The sequence below is a fragment of the Podarcis gaigeae genome (genome assembly GCF_964106915.1).
Source record: "Podarcis gaigeae genome assembly, chromosome: 8".
Lineage (NCBI taxonomy): Eukaryota > Metazoa > Chordata > Lepidosauria > Squamata > Lacertidae > Podarcis > Podarcis gaigeae.
This window is the reverse complement of record NC_139684.1, coordinates 41778354-41797468: the sequence shown is the minus strand read 5'-3', so window position 1 is coordinate 41797468 and position 19115 is coordinate 41778354. Positions and strand designations below refer to the sequence as shown.

General features: G+C 41.2%; 1 protein-coding gene across 3 annotated transcripts in view; it reads left to right on the top strand.

Annotated features, from left to right (window-relative positions):
* Positions 1-19115, top strand: part of BANP (BTG3 associated nuclear protein) — a 153482-nt gene that overhangs the window by 76788 nt on the left and 57579 nt on the right. Inside the window, exons 9-11 of one of the 3 annotated variants that reach the window (XM_083754570.1) lie at positions 3206-3336; positions 7567-7638; positions 9761-9805. In XM_083754570.1, the coding sequence (XP_083610696.1) occupies positions 3206-3336; positions 7567-7638; positions 9761-9805 (248 nt within the window). Of the gene's footprint in view, positions 1-3205; positions 3337-5790; positions 6875-7566; positions 7639-9760; positions 9806-19115 lie in introns of those variants that run through there. The other 2 variants (XM_083754571.1, XM_083754572.1) reach the window with 2 other exon arrangements.

Genomic DNA, 19115 nt, shown 5'->3' with positions numbered 1-19115 from the left:
AATGCACAGATTCAGCATATAAACCCACTGACAGTGGAAGCTTCTTGAAGGGAGACAAGACTGGAGGAAGTACTTAGACTGAGTCACAGTGGGCAGCCCGGACTCAGAGTCTTTACTGATGTTCCTAGCACACTTGTGTGCCCCTCTAGAAACGGTAGAAAGAACTGCAATGCCTTAGGGCAGGCTTGTATTTGAGCCATCACCTGGTCACTTTTCGTCAGCCTGAGGATCACAGAGTCAGGCTGTTGCTACAACTCTGTTTCCTCCTTTAATACAGAGGCAGGGTTACAAGGGAGCAGGATGAAGTGACATCAGTGAGCGGAGGAACCTGGAGAAGTGTGCAGGAAGGCAGATGAAGGGCAAGCTGGTGGTAGTTCTTTTGCTAAATCCATTTTTATAAAACATCTGTGTGAATGGAGCTGAACTGCCAGCCAGGACTCATTTTTGCAGCTGAAGACACATAAGTCAGCAATGCACAAAGCTGCTCTTGGTCCAAGAAACCAACTTTACCCGTTTACTAAAAGGAGATGACTTTGAACAGACATGGGGTTTGCCATGGTTTTGAGCAGCTGATTAATATCAGATGGTCTTGGGAAGACAACTCCTGACCTTTTAGATTTTATGGGGTTCTTTCAGCCCCTACATAAACCTTTAGAACGATTAGGCCTAGATTATTTTAAGAGGCAGTGAAGAAATGGAAAAATGGAAAAAGCTATGTGGCAACAGCCAGAGGTTTCGTCTTTGGGGTGAAGAATGTTCATATTTTCACAGTTTGAAAGCTAAAAACACTCACTTTTGAAACAGTTACAAACTACTTTAGTCTGACAAATCTTCCTGTTCTGACTTTTGAAGGAGGTGTACCTTTTGGAGACAGGCCACAGAAGTGTGTCTATGTCTACAATGAATATTTTTCCTAAATGTTTAAAACTAGCTTGATGAGTATCATTTTTTAAATGAAACAAAATATCTTTACCCTGGCTTAGTTCTTCTAATTCATTGGGCCCCTTGTTTTGAAACGAGAATATTTTAAAGAAATCTGACTATTGCAGTTTTTCTCTCTACTTTGTTATCCTCTATCTGTAGAAATTCAGGACCTGGTTGCTGAAGGGCTGTTTGATTTTTGGGTGTTCCAACACTTTCCTGGAAAGAAGGATGCTGCAGATATAAGCTTGTTACCTGCATTGCCACAACAGTGTTTTTTGACACTGGCCCAATGTAATTTCTGTTTTATAAGCAGCACATTAGAATGTTTTAAATACAACAGCTCAGCTCCAAGCCATGGATTTTTCAGTATATCAAAGCCGCAAAAGAGAGGCCAGATTGCTTACATTTTGACAATCCGTAACTATGGATGTGTCCCTTTTCATTCAAGCTGCCTGCAGTATTCATATTCCTTTTTATGTTGAAAATACATAATTTTTACTTCTGCCTAGTCTCACAGTTTTTTTATGTGGTGGTGCATCCGGCAATTATGCATGACTGATGATTTTAGGGTTTAGGGCCCTTTTCTGTCTAGGGCCATGACATTGCTGACAGATGTTGAAATTCTGTTTATAAGCAAACTTGCTTCTTTCGAGATGTAGTTGTGAATGCATGAGGTTTTTTTTAGTGTTATGTTTGTGGCATTCACCAGTACACTACTTTAACCCGGGGGATGTGAAAATAGTGTTTAAACATCTGTAGAGAAGCAGCTGGCCAGCAACAAATATGGGTCTCTTTGTGTTGTTCCATTACAAACAAATTTCAGTTCTGCTTTAATGTGCTGTAGGTCTTGTTACTCAAGCACATTCATGGATTAATGGGACATTTCTGGTCAGTAAGTAAACCTGTTGGGAGTCTCTTTTCTCAGGAGCACAGCACCACCAAAAATGCAGTTTGAACATGGAGAGGGAGCTAGCTCAATGCTGGGGATAGCTCCGTTGTCTGGCTCTGGCTCACACTCATCAAGATAAAAACAATGGCTTAAAATGGCATTATAAAACTCAAAACAGGCTATGCTGGTAAATCCAATTTAGAAATATACTTCCAAAATGTAGTCTCATGTCCTGCCACCAATATATGTTTGCCCAAACAGGAAATACTTGCTTTTGGAAGATGCCTGCTGGAGCATTGCAGCTCCATTCCTTATTTTAATGGCATCTGTTTGGTGCATAAATAGCATGACTTTGTATGCTCTTCTGCATTGTTTTGGTAGACTTCAGGTTGTGAGAAACTTACACATTTTTGTACATGTATAATGTACACACACAGAGAGGGAGGGAGGGAGGGAGGGAGGGAGGGAGGGAGGGAGGGAGGGAGATGCATGTAGTTATGGGACTTCCCCACGGTACAATTCCACGCTTCTACAGAATGTAGTTCTGAGATAGTAGTAAGTGAATGTGATGTGGAAACATTTTCTACATGGATTTAGAAACACAGGGGATCTGACCATCTCTATTTTGGAATCTCTAACAGATTTAGAACCCCATTTTAATAAAAACGAGGAGTCTAATAATATGTCCCATAAGCTGCTTGAAAGCACCTCCTGCTTTGCATGTAGATTATAGGTGATGCATTCCCTTCGCTTCTCCTCTTCCAACTCTGTACTGAAGCAATATTAAATACTTGGGTACTTCGAAACTGGCAATCTTTTTATGAGTGAGACACTTTTTTATGCTATCCTTCAGTTGTGTTGTGAGTTTGGCACTTATTGGGAGGAGGGAAAAGTTTGGACATGCAGACTGGCCAGCTGTTAAGTTGTAGGGTGGGTTTGAACGGCATATTGGAAACATGAAGTCACAACTGGATGGACTCAAAGTAATCAGTGCATTGAAAAAAAAAGGGGGGGGATAAAACTTACTTTCCAAATTGGAAACTATGTTAATTAATCTGGAACCATTCATAGGTTAATAAAGCAGAGCTGGTAGAAACGTGAACTTACAGAAAGTTTAAGTTTATGCAGCTGGGCGAAAAGGCCTTATAATCTTTTATCTCCCCAGGAAGTGTTTTACTCAATCAGTCAGTCTATCAGACATCATCGGCTCCGCACATTTTGGTTAGCCCTTTTCATTACAGATGAAGGATCAATCCCTTTCTTTTAACTGCAGTTCTAGAATGGCCAACAGCACCTTCCTCATTCTGCTTCCCTGCAGTTTCCAAGTATTCTTAATGGCCACAAGCAGACAGATTCCTAATGAATAATCCTGAGCTTTGGTTTGTTTTCCAGAGAGTGCTCAGAGTACCACATCGGCACCAAATGAAATTCAGGCCAACCAGCCACAAGCGCTTCACTACGCCCTGGCCAATGCCCAGCAAGTCCAGATCCACCAGATAGGAGAAGATGGCCAAGTCCAAGTAGTATGTACTCATTCTTTACAATCTCTTCTTGTCTCCTGAGCAGCTTTCAGTTTTATGTACTTGCATCTTAGCTTCAACTTTTCCTTATTTCCAAAAATACGTTTTTTGTTTTTTTGTTTTTAAATAAAGTATATTCTGCTGCTAGTTGTACGCATGCAAACTATAGGTGCACCACTGATATGAATAACTAGTGATTTTGTGTGGATATATGAATTTGCATGCACATGGTCACCTACACTTTCCAGTTCTCCCTTCCACATTCAGGGCACATTCACAGGGGATTATGCATTTGCACCCCTAGCCCCTGAAGTACTAGCAGTCTGGAAATCCATTTTAGATTCATTTAGCCTCATTTTCCCCAAAGTGTGTTCTGAAGCATTTTTCAACATCTGTTAGCTGAATTCCTTACATGTGTATCCATTTAAATTCATGTATATAAGCAAAGCTTATAAACATTGACATTAAATTCTTCTTTCAAAAAGTTTAAATAAAGTTAACACTTTGACCCAAAACCCACAGAAGACAGGAAGTTTAAAAGTTAAGCGTGACACTCTTGCCATTACTCAAGCTTTTGTGTTTCTTTTTTTTAAAAAAATGATTGCGCTGGTGGACCATGAAAAAGCTTGCATTGGCTTCTGTAGCTTTGCTTCATATCATTAAATCAAATGCAATGTTGCATGGAACTTAAATATGATCCCCACAGTTAGGTGGAGGGAATGCATACTTCTCCTACTGATATTTTCATAAGTTTCCAAGTAGTGTAGTTTTCTCCAGCAGTGGCGAATGTGATTGGCAGACAACTAGTTCGCTGCGGTTGGCTGAGTACTGCCCCTTCTAGGTCCAGCAGGAAAGCTCTCAGTCCTTGTCAATCCCACTTTAGTGTAAAGCTACCAGGCCAGTTCAGTAATCCCCTCACTCATCCACCCTGAATATGTGGACTGCAGGGTGGTTTATCCATTTGTGTGACTTGGGGCTTTATTGTTGTCCACTATATTTACATGTGAGGATTAAAAAAAACAACAACAACCAACAACACCACCTGGGTATATGACTCACACTTTACTGCTTTTCTGTTTTGAAGTTCATTCATGCTCAAATCTGTCATAGCAGCAGTGCTAGCATCTCCACTTAGAACCAGGAGTGCCAACTTGCCCCCACAACTGTGGGTGCCAGGGATCATGGTGTTATGCAGCGTGCATGGCCCCGGCACCAGAAATTATGGGTGCCTGGCCCCTTCATGGGGAATTTTGTGGATGCTCGGGCACCCAGGGTCTCAGGGTATTGGCACCTATGCTTAGAGCTGAGATGGCCACTTGTTTACTGATGGCATAGAGACTGGCAACATCTGAACCTGGTGGGAAGGTATAGAATATGAGTGGCTCACAGTGTGAGGAACACCCCTCAGGTGTGTAGTTTATGTGCAGCCATTTTGAATGAGGCTGGCTTTATATTTATGATGAGCCACTTCAAAGGGCTGTACATTCTAGCCAGAAAATATTCAAGTCAATCCAGTACTTGAAATTGCTTGTACATCACAGCACTAAGAACTGGACTGGAGTATCTTCCCTCTGATTCTTTTACTTGTACAGAATATTTGAAGGTGTCCAAGATAACAACAAAATAGGTTTTGCACACATGAATGAACAAATGATTTGAATGAAGAAGACTTTTTTCATGCATACCATGGAAAGCCCTTTTCCATGTCCATCATGATCCACTGAGAATGTCCTACTGATTATTCCAGTTCTGTGCCATATTCACATCTTAGGGATAAACTAGCCATCTTGAGCACCCTTGGATGGAAAACTGGAGTATAAATTTACCATCTTGAATAATAAACAAACAATATGAAATGGTTGTGAAAAGGACCTCCCATTTAGCTTGCTATTTTTCATAGCAACCTATTCAGCTCAGGACTATGGCACTGAGTGAGGATTAAAAACAAAGAACAGAAACACATTTTTCACCCTTGCTTGCTTCTCAATGTAAACCCACCCCTCAACATTGCTATTTGCCTGGGGTGGGTGGAGGAAGAAACATACAGGTATGGAAACCTTCCTTTTTCCCACCTCCTTTGAAAGTTTTGTGTGACTTGCAAACAGCTTAATGAGATTAAAATAAAAATAAAATAAAAACAACCCAACCAAACGTTTTGAACATTTCCCCCTAGAAGCCAGTAAGAGCTTATCATTGTGAAGGGAAGGCGATTTAATCTCGACATGGATTGGATCTGTGGTCTAATTTTATATACAGTTCCTATTGTCGTTTTGATACTTTCGGCATGCTGCTTCTCCCTATAAATAGACAGTTTCCTTCCAAAGGAAATGAAACTGTTTGAAATAGAAGGGCCTGTGTTTCTTTGAAATTCATGTGCAATTGTTGGTACGTTATAATATAAGGAAGGCCTTTGACAAAATTCCACATGGATATCTTTAATCTTGGTTTCCTACACAGGCATGTGAAAATGAACACAAAAGACTTTTACAAACCAAAGTAGCAGCCAGTTTGCCAGCAGGTAAATTTCTCTTGCAAAGGGCCAGTCAGGATTTGGGAGGAAGTTTCTTTGCCTTCCTTGATCAATTTCTTCTTCTTTTTAAATCAAGTGATATGCTTGATTTTATTGCCGAGGTAGTTGTACAGGTCAGTGATGTATAGTAGCGATTTCTTTAATATATTAAAACTCTTCAGGCTAGATTCTCTGCAATTGTTATCTGGCACAACTTCAATAGAGAATGATTGGACAGCTGCCATTCTACACCAGTGGAAATGTTGTCCTTTAGTGTTCGTGTGTGTGTGGGGGGGGTAGTGCTCTTCTCCTCTCTCCATACAGAGCAAAGGGCATAGACAATTCATCGCATGAATACTGTGGCGGTAATTATTCAGTGACGGTGGCAGTGATCTTAAAGGGAAGCTTTCAAGTATACTTCTCACCCTGTGCCAAAGCCATGGTGTTCCTAGTGAGCATTGCTTTGTGATAATTCTTTGTGGGGTGGGAAATGCCTGGATGGTAACCAGTGTCATTGGCAACATAGGGTTGGAAATACAAGACGTGGCAAACATTTAATTAATTAATAAAGAAAAAATCATATCTGACTTTCAAAGAAATATCATGAGACTCTGCAGAACAATTAGACAATGGAAAAATGTGACAATAAAACTATCAATAAGACAGCAAAATATAACTCTTGATTACAGTAACCAAGGATGCCAGGAGCTGGTATTAACAGCCAGGCCAGCATGGGTGCTGTGTATCAGTATCAGTATACAACTTTATTTCAGTCACATATCAGCATAAGATAAAACATATGGATAAACGAAACACATAAGACTTAAAACAGGTAAGGGATAAAAGCTAATAATTAAAAGGTGATGATACCATACATAACTTAAAAAGATAAAAACAAGGACAGATAGTTGAAAGCGACTTTAAGGGAGGGAACCATCTTTCTATCCCTTTAAATAATTTGTCCTGTTTCTCAGCATCCTATTGCAATTAAAATGTTCATGAACATTCCATGGCACATCTGTAGCTCAGCTTTGTTGAAACTATCCCTCCCTCTCCCTCTCCATCTCCCTCTCCCTCTCCCTCTCCCTCTCCCTCCCTCTCCCTCTCCCTCCGTCTCTCTCTCTCTCTCTCTCTCTCTCTCTCTCTCTCTCTCTCTCTGTGTGTGTTTTGTTGGGGCAGGGGTTGTTTCAGTATTGTCAAATCAACTGAGGGCCTGGGATCTATAACCTCTTGTTTTAATACAGTAATTGATGCAGGATGACTGTGTGTTCAAGTGCTTGTCCAGTAGTCACATGTTAGGAAAGTTCAGGATGTACCTGTAGCTTATTCTCTCCTTATGGAGGGATAAAGCTTTCCTAAAGAGCTTGACCTTGCACTTCCCAAACAAGCCATGCCTCAGTGGATATTTTCCAGGCTCTATACCAGGGAGACAACCCTGAATTCTCTACAAGCATCTAAATTATACTCTTCCTGTCACCACCAGAGTCAGAAAATCTCTAGATACTGAGAAAATAAAACCTTGGATAATTTAGTCATGTACCACCCAGGGCTCAGCAATCTCATCTGTACTTGAAATGGAATGCTGTTAAAGTGTGGGTGCAGCAAGTGTTCCGGAACAAGAGGCATTGACTTCTTCTGTGTCTGCTGAGTTGAGTTGCTTTGAGCCTATTGTATTCCACTGATTTTGACTGATGCTTCTTGTGTTTCTTTCCCTCCGCTCATGGATCCCACAGGGTCACCTCCACATAGCCCAGGTGCCACAAGGAGAGCAGGTCCAGATCACGCAAGACAGCGAGGTGAGTCACAGACTGAGTGGCCAGCTGGGCAAAACCTGTCCTGCAGCTGTAGTGATCTTACAATTCTTAGCATGGCTAATATGTTGATAGAGGGAGGCAACAAGGATGAGGTTAAGCTTATGGCATTGTAAAGGAAAGCAGCACATTCCAGTCCTAGGCATGCACCATTGAAATGAAGATATGTAGGACATTGCATATGCCCTTAGTTTATTCTCCCCACCCTTGGTTTCCAGCTGTATTAAAAACACAGCAGGATGAACCAAGGATCACATTCCACTTTATGCATTTATATACACAGATCCACACTTCTTTATAATGTAATGTATGATCATTCATGCAGGGGTTTCCTTTTCAGCTCAGTACACATGACTAGAAGCTGATCTGTATTGTGTCTTCAGCTATTTTTGCTTAAAAGGTGAAAGTAGGAAAGTAGTGCCAGAAGCTGCTCTAAAACTATGTGTATTCAGAACTAGCCGTAGATAGCCTAATGATAGTTACTCTGGATCTCATGTGGTGCTGAGGAAACTCCAGAGAGGCTTTGTCTCTTGCGATGTTAACAAATTACGGGAAGAGTCTGTTCCTGCACGCCCATATGACTTAAGAGGGAGTTGTCTTGGACATGAAGGAAAGCAGGATCAGGTCCTTCTTTCATCCATGTGGATAGAAAACATCTGGATTGGAGTTTATTCCAGTTTATCTTCCATTCCTTTGGATGGAAGCAGAATAGTTGCTGACAGCATAAAAAGGATGACAACTGACTGCCCTCCTCTTAGAGGAATACTCATTTTGCCTCTTACATGTGAAAAATCTATGGGAAATTACCTTTCCCCCTTTCCCCTTGCCTTGTTTCAGGCAGATTCTAAGAGCGTAATTGCAGATTGCATAGAAATGTCTTCCTGTGCTTCATTTCTTCCTTTATGCTTCTAGACCCAGAGGCTTCTCCCAAAATCGGCTGCAGCATTTAGAATCTTTTGTAACTGAGTCTTTTGTGACTTCCATAATGGAGCCCCTGTTTGCCTGTGGAACCGAGTTTTGACAAAAAAAGAGAAATAGCTGCTAGCTAGTAGAAATGACAGCCCCAGTGTAGCAAATATTTATCCATTTAGGAGAGTTGCATTCTGTTTCAGCCAAAGCTGTACCATACTATATTACTCTACTAATTTTAGGCTGATAGACATTTTGATTTTAGGTATGTCTGCATGTTTGCAAATCTGAGCAAATAAACAAAGGATGCTATTGCTTAAAAGCTAGAACAAAAAACAACAACAACACTACTGTATGTTGATCAGCCACGCTTTCCAGAGAATCACCAGCAGGGCTTTGCATAGGTTGCAATGCATGAACAGAGAAATTCCTGTTGGGTGTAGTTTATAGCACCCTAAAGTTCTTGGCTTTTATTGAAACCAACAATGAAGTTTCTAGCCCTCATGGCTGCAAATAAAGTTCAAAAACATATGAGGAATGGTAGATAAAGCCTTAGAAAACAGAAGAAGTCTGAGTAGTTGTGATGTGAAGCTGCACTTCTTCTAACCTCCCCATAGCAGGTAGCAAAAACTGAACACTTAATTCAGGCAGTGACAAAGGCTGGTGCCCCCACTTTGGGGGGACATGCAGCTGTGATCGGGAATAGTTGTTTAGAGCTGGGAAATTTGTGGCGGGTTTTTAAGAAAGTATTTTAATTTTCATTGACTGCCAAATGGTTGGGAGGAGAGATAGGCTATGGCAGAATAGAGACCCATAAGAGAATGAGCGGGATGGGAAGTTGAGAATTTAAAATTGCATTTAAAATGTTGTATAATACCACTGTAGTTGAAAAGTGAGTAGGACCTAAATAAATAAATCAGCTCATTTGCTTAGTTTATTTAGATGCACCATTCTTGATGCAGAATATAGACATTTATAGCCATTAGCCCTGTCCATGGGGAGGATAGCTTTGTGTATATAAAACAAGGGTTTTATATGGTTCTTACTGCCAGGCACGATAATTCACTTCTAAAACTGAGTGAATTTCCTTAAGTAAAGTAATGAAGAACACTAATAAGGTACAGAAATGTGCCCTTTTTGCAGTTCTGACTTCCTCTTAATTCCTTGCTTACATTTAATGTATAATTTTTTCCCCCAGGGTAACTTGCAGATACATCAGGTTCATGTCGGACAAGATGGCCAGGTAGGGATTCACCTCTTGAATGAACTTCTAAGAAGCATTTGTGATCTTGTTGGTGGGAAGCACACTTTTCCTGCATCCTCCTGAGACTAGGCAGTGGTTTGTTTGTTTAATGTAAACAAATTTGAAATGTAATCCAGCCTGTAGCAAATGTGGCTGCCTGACATCCTTCTGTCAGTATATCTTAAAACTTCCTTGAGTGCTGGTTGCCCTGGTGTTGTGCTGAATGGAAAGGATGTTCCTCCTTCCTTATCATCGGCTGTCAGCATGGCCAGATGTGATCAACAAACTCTCCAGACATGGGGATGTTTGATGCTAAAATGATAACGGACACTTGACTTAATCACCATCGTGAGAAAGAGAAGCCTTTCCACATCTGCTTTCATTTATTTCAGTAACTGCAAACTTTTTTCTGTAATTCTCAGATGCTTGGGGATATGGTTAGGGATTCTGCACATGCTTAAACAGCTCTCTTCTTACTGTTTTATATGTCCCAGAGCAGTTCCATGACTGTGGTGAGTCTTTTTACCAAGGGAACTTCCAGTCAATAGCCTAAAGTATGAACATACCCTCACAAGGACCTTTGAACCTAGTCCATAAAACTATAATGTGCAGAATTGTCTTAAGATTACGCAGATGTGTGGCACAAGGTGCTAGAAAATCTTACCTAGGAAATATTAACCCAGAGAAAAGATAGCCAAGCTCCAGTCTGCAGAAGCGCTTGCAGTATCAGCTTCTCTGGTGTCACCAGTTGTGTGTCTTCCTCCATTCTCTCTCCCCCCCCCTTGTAATTTTTTTGTCCTGGTAGTTGCTTTGGATTTAGGTCTTGTTTTTCTGGCATGATAGTCCATGGAACCAACAAAATCCTGCCAAAAAGAACTCTCTCTACCTCCACATGTGTTCTATTAGCTCAACGTTTCATATTTCAGTGCACGTTTAATAGAAATACCAAACTGCAGAAATAATTAAACGTCGTATTTTAGCTAATGGAGTGTATACAAGTCTTCAGAACAATGGGAGGGTTCAGTTCTTGGCAACAGATATAGATTCTCCCAGAGGTTTCCTCATTGTCTGTCTTTGTTCTTGTTTGACCTCCTTCTACTCTCCTGCTGCTGCCCAAACCTCCTCCTCCCCACTCTTCTTCCTAATGCTGAACTGAGTGACCAGGCCCCACAGGTATTGGATGTGTCCATCCTACACAAGGCATGTGGAGAGAAGCCCTCAATGTCCTGTACAAGGAGGAGAGCAGAGCATGTTAATAAATGCCTTCCACTTATTTTCTCTGCCATTTCCTTTGTGCAGCCCAGCAACAGCCCACCTCTTCTAATAACAAAAAATTTAGCATGACTCTAGAAAAGTAGAAGTTGGCTAAAGACATTAGATTTTCCAGCTTGCTCAGAGTTTGCTCGCAAATTCTGGCTTTTCAGAAATTGGAAATCAATGGTCGGGAGACTTAATGCCCGCCATAGCACTCTTCCATTGTCTTCTGAGACAGATGGATGCCAGCCAGCCAGCCAGCCAGCCAGCCAACCAACCAACCAACCAACCAGATTTAGTGAGCTCCACCTCTTCAATCTTGAGCAAGAGGTGGAACCTGCATAGAGCTTTCAAAAGGTTTCCTGAGAGCAGGGAGAACAGGGAAGAGAAAAACGTGTTGAAACTGTGTGTCTGGTGTTCCTAGATGGAAGCACCAAGTGCTTTGAAAAAGATCTCCTTTTGTGGTGTTTGAGGATGGATTGATGCGGGGTGTGTGAATGAGAGAGTGAGAGAGTGCGCAAAAGCAAGCATGTGAAGTGATGAAGCATCACCTCAGTTTCTCAGCACTCACAGTGTGGGGTGGGGATGAGCAAGAGCAAAGCTCTGTCTCGTCTACTTTTCTCACGCAGCTCCCAGCAGGATACAGCCCCTAAGGCAGAGCTTTGCAAACTTTTCATGTTGGTGACACACTTTTTAGACATGCATCATTTTGTGACACAGTAATTCAGTTTTACTAGCAAACCAGAGGTTATGCTGGCCCCTTTCCAGCCCTGGGAGGAGCGTGGGGAGCGTTTGTGCAACACACCTACACACTGTAGCTGACACACTAACGTGTCGCGACACACAGTTTGGAAAGCTCTACTCTACACTACAGGAATACACACTTGATTTGAAGTGGGGTGGGGAAATTTTCCCACCCTTCTGTAAACAGCCTACTGTTAGCATGCAAATAAATGGGAAATCTGGTTGCAGAATCTGATCTTCCTACTCTCCAAATTTAGACTCCTTTTCTTCAGAATTAGGAAATGATTTGGTAGAAGTTTCACAGGCCTTCGTTACCCTTGAAAGAAGGGTAAAGTGTTAGCTTATATACTTATCCAGGGCAAAATGTATTGACAAGTCTTGCTAAAACAGCTGCTTGTGGTGCCATAACAGATGCATGCTTCTCTGCAACCTCTTGTTCATTTTAAGGAGGCTTCTGCAGGATAAGATCCCAGATGATAATTGTCCCTGATGTGATGCTGTGAGGTCTGTGACATTTGGGTCTTCCTGCTGCACACAAGAGCTGAATTTACAGCATCTGTTCCCAGCATGATCAGCCAGAGGAAGCTGAACAGTTGCTATGTGAAGTGCAGTGTGGACGAGTTAGTGTGTTCTAGTGACCTCATAGCCTTATCAGGAACATCCCAATGCAGTTATCTGTAGGAGGACAATCTGTACATCTTAGGGGAAGACTAAAGGGAAAAAACAAGGGGCCCACAAAGGATGTCTATTTTCTCTGCCAGTCGCTGCACTCTAGAACCTGTTCATTTGCAATTAGCTTATGCCAAGAGGCAAATTTGCTTGTTCACAGAGAGATCCAACTATTCACAGAAAAGTCTCAAACCAGCCCTGTTTTAACATTAGCTTTTCATGATACGTGTCCCCTTCCTTCTCTTCAAATTATACTGATTGCATCTTGCATTTGATTCGTATCAAAGAGGCATCTCATTGGTTAGAGTTTGTTTAATATCTAGTTTTATCCTATAATAGCAAGTTTGTTGCAGGTGTTGAAAAAAATAAATATACCAGTCTCACACTGTCACTTTTTAAAAATGAGACTTGCTTTGACTGACCAAGTTTAACATAACTAGTCTATGGGCTAGGAATATCATCCTGGTTCAGAAAGAAACCAAAAGCAAAACAGCCTTCGTTTTTCCTCGTTGAAATAGCTTTCTGGCTTAATATATATGTTTTATTTTTCTGTTTATGCAATGGTATATGGCTTCCAGGATTAAATGCAGTGTCCTACACAAGAATAATAAAGGGGACGCGGGTGGCGCTGTGGGTTAAACCACAGAGCCTAGGACTTGCCGATCAGAAGGTTCGCAATTCGAATCCCCGCGACGGGGTGAGCTCCTGTTCCTCGGTCCCAGCTCCAGCCCACCTAACAGTTCGAAAGCACGTCAAAGTGCAAGTAGATAAATAGGTACCACTCCAGCGGGAAGGTAAACGGCGTTTCCATGCACTGCTCTGGTTTGCCAGAAGTGGCTTAGTCATGCTGGCCACATGACCCGGAAGCTGTCTGCGGACAAATGCCGGCTCCCTTGGCCAATAAAGCGAGATGAGCGCCGCAACCCCAGAGTCACAACTAGAGCTAATGGTCAGGGGTCCCTTTACCTTTACCTTTTACACAGGAATAAAAAACAACCAAACAATCAAAACCCCTCTAGCAAATACATGTTTTGGTTTTAACCGCAGAGTTGATCAGCACATGAAAAGTGTTAACTTGCATACTCTCCTAACACTGTTCCTGCTTAATTCTGAGATCACCTTACTCCACCCCAAACTCCTTCAGCTACAGAGCCTCTGATTTTAAAATGTCTGTTGTGCTCCTTTTTTATTTTAATATTTTATTTAATATTTTAATGTTTTATTTTAATAAAAGTCTTTGTTTTTCTCTTTTCCCCTGCCCCGGATGACAGAACTCTGTTATGTGTCCCATGCATAGCCAGGTTTAAATAGGGTTAGGGTTAGGGTTACAGGATAAGAACAAAGAAACCAGATAACTACCATATTTTTCACCCTATAGGACGCACTTTTTCCCCTCCAAAAATGAAGGGGAAATGTGTGTGCGTCCTATGGGGCGAATGCAGGGCGCCCCGTGCTTCGCGCAGATGTCCGCAAGCCTTGCGAGCGCGGCGGGGGTTCCCGCCGGGCTCGCAAGGCTTGTGGATAGCAGCCTGTTCTGGGGGCTGGGGTCGAGGGAAGCTCGGGCTTCCTCCGCCCCAGCCCCGCGGCTGGGGGGGGGAAATAATTTTTTTTTATTTATTTCCCCCCCACCAAAACAACTCTGCGTCCTATGGGCCAGTGCGCCCTATAGGGCAAAAAATACCGTAAACAATACCGTAAACAATAACCAACACATCTACTTAAATATAAGCAAGCAGCAGCAGCAGCAGAACAACCTGGAAAAAACCAGTTGCAACAACTAGCTAGGGATGTTGCAAATCATTCAAACATCCAACAGAACAAACTTAAATTTACAAAGCGGGAGATTGCCTGTAGTATGGGAGTCTCATACAGATCTTCAGACGGGGCGGGGGGAAGTGTTCTACAACTGGGCACTGCTACTGAAAAGGTTTTGTCCAATGCCTCTACTAGCAACACATCTGGCAGTGGTGGGAAGAAGGCCTCTGTGTCCAAACCATACAGCTTGAAAGAGAGTGACCAGCGTTTTGAGTTATGCTCAAAAATGAATTGGCAGAAACCCCACACTCATTCACACAATGTAGAGCGATGCCGAAACTACTGAGCTCTAGTTAGCTTCCAGACGTAGGCTGAAACATGCGTTCTGTTTTCGTGCATATCTGTTCAATGGAAGATTCTCCCTCATCAAATGTGCAAATTTCTACATAAAAAGTGAAGCTTGTGAGAATTTGGTTCAGCTTGAAACATTGTATGGTTTCAGCTTTAAAGGATTGCTGCTTACCCTGATATCTTCTTGATCAGGCAGTTTAAATAAATGCATGCACAGCTTTCAAAGTTTTTTCTTCTTCAGATTATGAAACATAAGGTTGCTAAGCACCCAAATGTAATCCTTTTAATTCTCTTTACTGACGGCTCAAGTTTGGTTTCTCTCAGGATGCCAATTAGGTGGGTGCTTTAAATATAGGCCAGTTCAGTAATTTTTGTTTTGTAAATACTATCTTGACACTCACTCGTGGGGATAGTCTTTTATTATAATGTAGGAATGTTAATAAGGTTTCTTGTGTTTTGGCCTTTTGTGGCATCCATGCCAAAGAGCTGATTCTGCTGGAATCTCTCTCGCTCTCCTGGGCCCTTCTGTTATTTGCATGTGACCAACAGAGGGCAGTGCTAGTAAGATCTTTGTTGCACACTTTTCTAAAGGTTTGAAGAAATGGAGAGGAAACGGAGACACTGGACATCTCCTGCATCCTCTAACTCCGTGTTAGGGGGACACAGGCATTCAGAAGGTGGTTGTTCCAGCTCCTCCAATGCCAGAGGCTCTTTCGCTCTTTTGTGTACACGAAAACTGTTTGCCTGTTTCAGCACATCTGCTTTGAATAATCAAGGCGGAGAAACAAACAAGATTGTTAGGAGAAAAACAACAAAATGAAAAACTAAACGCTGTGCAGCTGGAAACAAGAAACTGCTCGCCTTTTTAAAGAAAAAAAATTGAAAAGGAGAAAAATTAGCGTCATTACTGGCAATTCGTTGATAAATGATTGCAAACAGCTTTTCCTGGATTTGCCCTAGTTCTTAGAAACTAAAATATTAATTTGAAGCGAAGAGCTTTAAAACTGTGTTCATAGGAGCTTACAGACAGTTCTTTTTTTGATGAAATCTTTTGCAGTTTTCATTCTTGAAAACAGTTTCCACATAAACTTTAGTGGTTTTTAACTTTCCAAAATTGGGAGCTGTCTTATCCCTATGTTCCTGGGGTAAAGTATTCCAAATGGGCATCTCCTTGGCACTCACTTTTTTCAGTGAATAATTTTGCAGTGTTTCCATGCACACTTAGAACTCTTTGTGTCGAGCGAGTTTTTGTTTATTTCTCCATTTCAGGAAGGTGGAGCTTGGAGCTCTAAGGGAGCACAGAGCTTATGGGTTCCATCCCTTCCTGACTCAGAAACAGGTCTTGATCCAGGCAGGTCCTTATGTGTGTTTCCCCCCGACTCCTGCATAGCCCCACATCAGCTAGCCAAGAACTTCGTCAATAGCCCTGATGTTCCTGCCATGGTTTACTGTCATTGCTGCAGCCCTGGGGTCGATGAGAGTAAGAGCCAGCCAGAAACCCATGTGGCAGGAGTTGTACCTCTAGGGTCCCTGGTTCTGTCCTCAGTCTTTTCCAGGCAGGACTGGAACCCTGGAGAGCTGCTGCCAAACAGTGCAGACAGTACTGCTCCAGATGGACCCAATGGTCTGATTCCATATAAAGCAGCTTTCTATGTTCCATGTTTTTTCCATCTGCTACTGAAGTGGGTCTGCCATGTTCTTCTTATTGAAAATCTCTTAAATACAGATGCTAAGGAGTAAGTGTCGCTGAACACGGTAGAACCTCAGTCTTTATATGTATAGGATTGAACTGCATGTCTAAGATGTTATATCTCCATTGTAGTTAAGTAGTTTTGATTATCAACCGGTCTTTTAACTGATTATTCAAATCAACACACAAATAAATTTGTGTATCTCCAAAAATTCAGTTTTGGTGCCTTGTTGACATATTGAAGGTAATGCAGAATAACATAAGCAAAAGATTATTTCTCATTGTTAATATGGGGTTTGTGAAGTTGTTAGTTAAGAGTGGATTGGTTCCTTGTTTTCCCAGCTTACAAGAACCTGAAGTTAATTGTTAAGTATATGATAAAGATATGCATCATTATCTGTACAGTCCCTTTTCATACTTCTAAGTTGGGGGGAAGCCATTGCAGAAAGAGCAGTCGTTTAGCATTTTACAAATTGCTGAAGCTATTTACAGTTTAGGTTTTAGCAGTTTCTGTTTGAGCATTAAAATAGAACTATAACTGTGCCTCAACAGCCTCAACAACTAAAACTTTTAAAGTTTTAGTTTCTTTTTTTAAGGCAAATTATGAAGGCATATCAGATGTACATAACTTCTGTCCAATTTTGCAAGCGAAGGTTGTTGCCGTCCTCCTTTTACATGCTATTTGTCATGGCAGAGAAAGCAGCAAAAAACTCTATCCTCCCATGAAGTTACTGCTTTGGAATAGCAGCTCTGGGTGCTGTATAATGGCTTGTGATATTAAGTTGAATGTAAAATGTCTACTACAGGTTATAAAATTTGATGGCTGCTCTGCAAAATTGTTCATGCTTTAATGGGAAGGGTAAATGCTTAATACTGTGATTGTTATAAGTGTTCCAACACAAGAGAGTGAGTCACACTTCAGCAAATTAGGGCAGGTGCTGGTATTCAAGAGAATTTCAGCAGCTGGGCATACTATAAACTCTCAGAAGTAAGCAGCAGGAATTGGTGTGCTCTTCAGTCTGGAGTGTAGTTTGCTAAGTATGCTTAATAGCAGCTTCACCAGACACAATTCAAAGCAGGTTAAACACATTTAAAGTCCCTTGGAAATAAAATGAGGCTTTAAGCCCTTAATTACGTGCTAAAGCCCTGTTGATTACAATGGGAATTAAATTTGGTTAGATAGATAGATAGATAGATGATAGATAGATAGATAGATAGATAGATAGATAGATAGATAGATAGATATTTATTTATTTGGCTGTCAACTGATTAAAGAAATACTGGTCTATGAATCATATAAAGTTTAGTGAATCAGGTGTGTAATTATATCTGCCTAAGTTTGCACATGAGAAAACCATAGCTCTGAAGAAATAGCTTTCTAAGTTTATTTTTAGGTAATGCAGATGTGTTCCATAGTAGGCATTGTCTTAGATGTGTCTCCTTTTCTCTATCACATAAGGAGTCGATGCCCTTTTAAAGATGGTGCATGTACTGTGTTCATAAGTGTTTCTGTTAGAATCATTTTACAGATTTTTAAAATAGGCAGATTAATCAGTGGGTGCATTTTCAGTCAACCAGAATGGTTTTTAACCAGCTAATCTAACTTGTTGCCATTAAGCATTATAGCCATATTTACTGATCACTTGTCCCCTCCTGAAAGTGCAGAGTGGATTGCCATTTTAAAAGCATAAAGTCCATTAGGATACTGTCATGCAGTTGAGCCTTTCTTGCCCCAACCAATCCACTCTCTGAATAGACATTCATGCTGCCTGACTGAGAAGATAAAAAAGTTCAGATGTATACAGCCAGGACTGTATTGATAAGAAAGTGATACTTCCACACCCAATATGTGAAATATTTCAACCCATGCTGGTTGCTCTCTGGCTGCCTGTGATCAGTGCTGGGCCAGTGTATTTCCTGCTGTAAGGGGCAAAGATGAAAGTGTCATAAAGAGAAAAGTACCATCCCCATAAAATAGATGCACTCTATGCTTTATGAGACTGCCCAGAGTACATAGGAAGCTGAGTCAGACCCTTGCTGCATATAGCTCAGTACTATCTACCCTGACTAGCAGTGACTCTCCAGGGTTCCAGGCAGGATTCTCTCCCAGTCCTACCTGGAGATGCCAAGGATTGAATCTGGGACACCTGCATACAAAGCAGATGCTCTGCCACTGAGCCATGGCCCTTCCTGAATTGTAGAGGAAACTTGTTGCTTCTTCTGTTGTGGCAGCTAGTCAGAATAGATTTATGCCTTTTCTCCAAGAATATCAGCTGTCTTTTTATCCATCTTTTTATATCTCAAGTAGCAGCATTCCTAGATCAGGACTCCTGATTTTAACACCTCCAGTTTTATAATTAATACAATATTTTCCTAGATTTTATTCCCTCTGCAATCTCTTACAAGAACAGCAGACATTCTTAGAATTCATTTAAGTCTAATTCTTCATATTAGTCATTGTCACTTGAATGGTGATGTAATCTCACCCCACATCCCATTTATTGGATTTAAAAAGATCCCAAAGTTTCCATCTTAATTTTGTAACTGTTCCACACCATTAGTTTAACTGCACTTGTTAATTTAAGTTGCTATTTTTAATCTCATGAATCTTTTAAACATGTATTTTAATGCCAATGCCATCCTGCTTTTAAGGAAACTTGACAGATGGAAGGAACTATTTTAGGAAGGAAGGTATTGAGCAAGTATTATTAACTTCACCTCCCCCAAAAAACTCTCTAATCCTTTCTTCCTCTATTATATCCTCATGGCCATCACTACTTTGTTTAGATTAGTGCTGTTGTGGCTCAGTAGCTAAGATGTCTGAGTCAGGAAGCCCCCAGTTTAAAT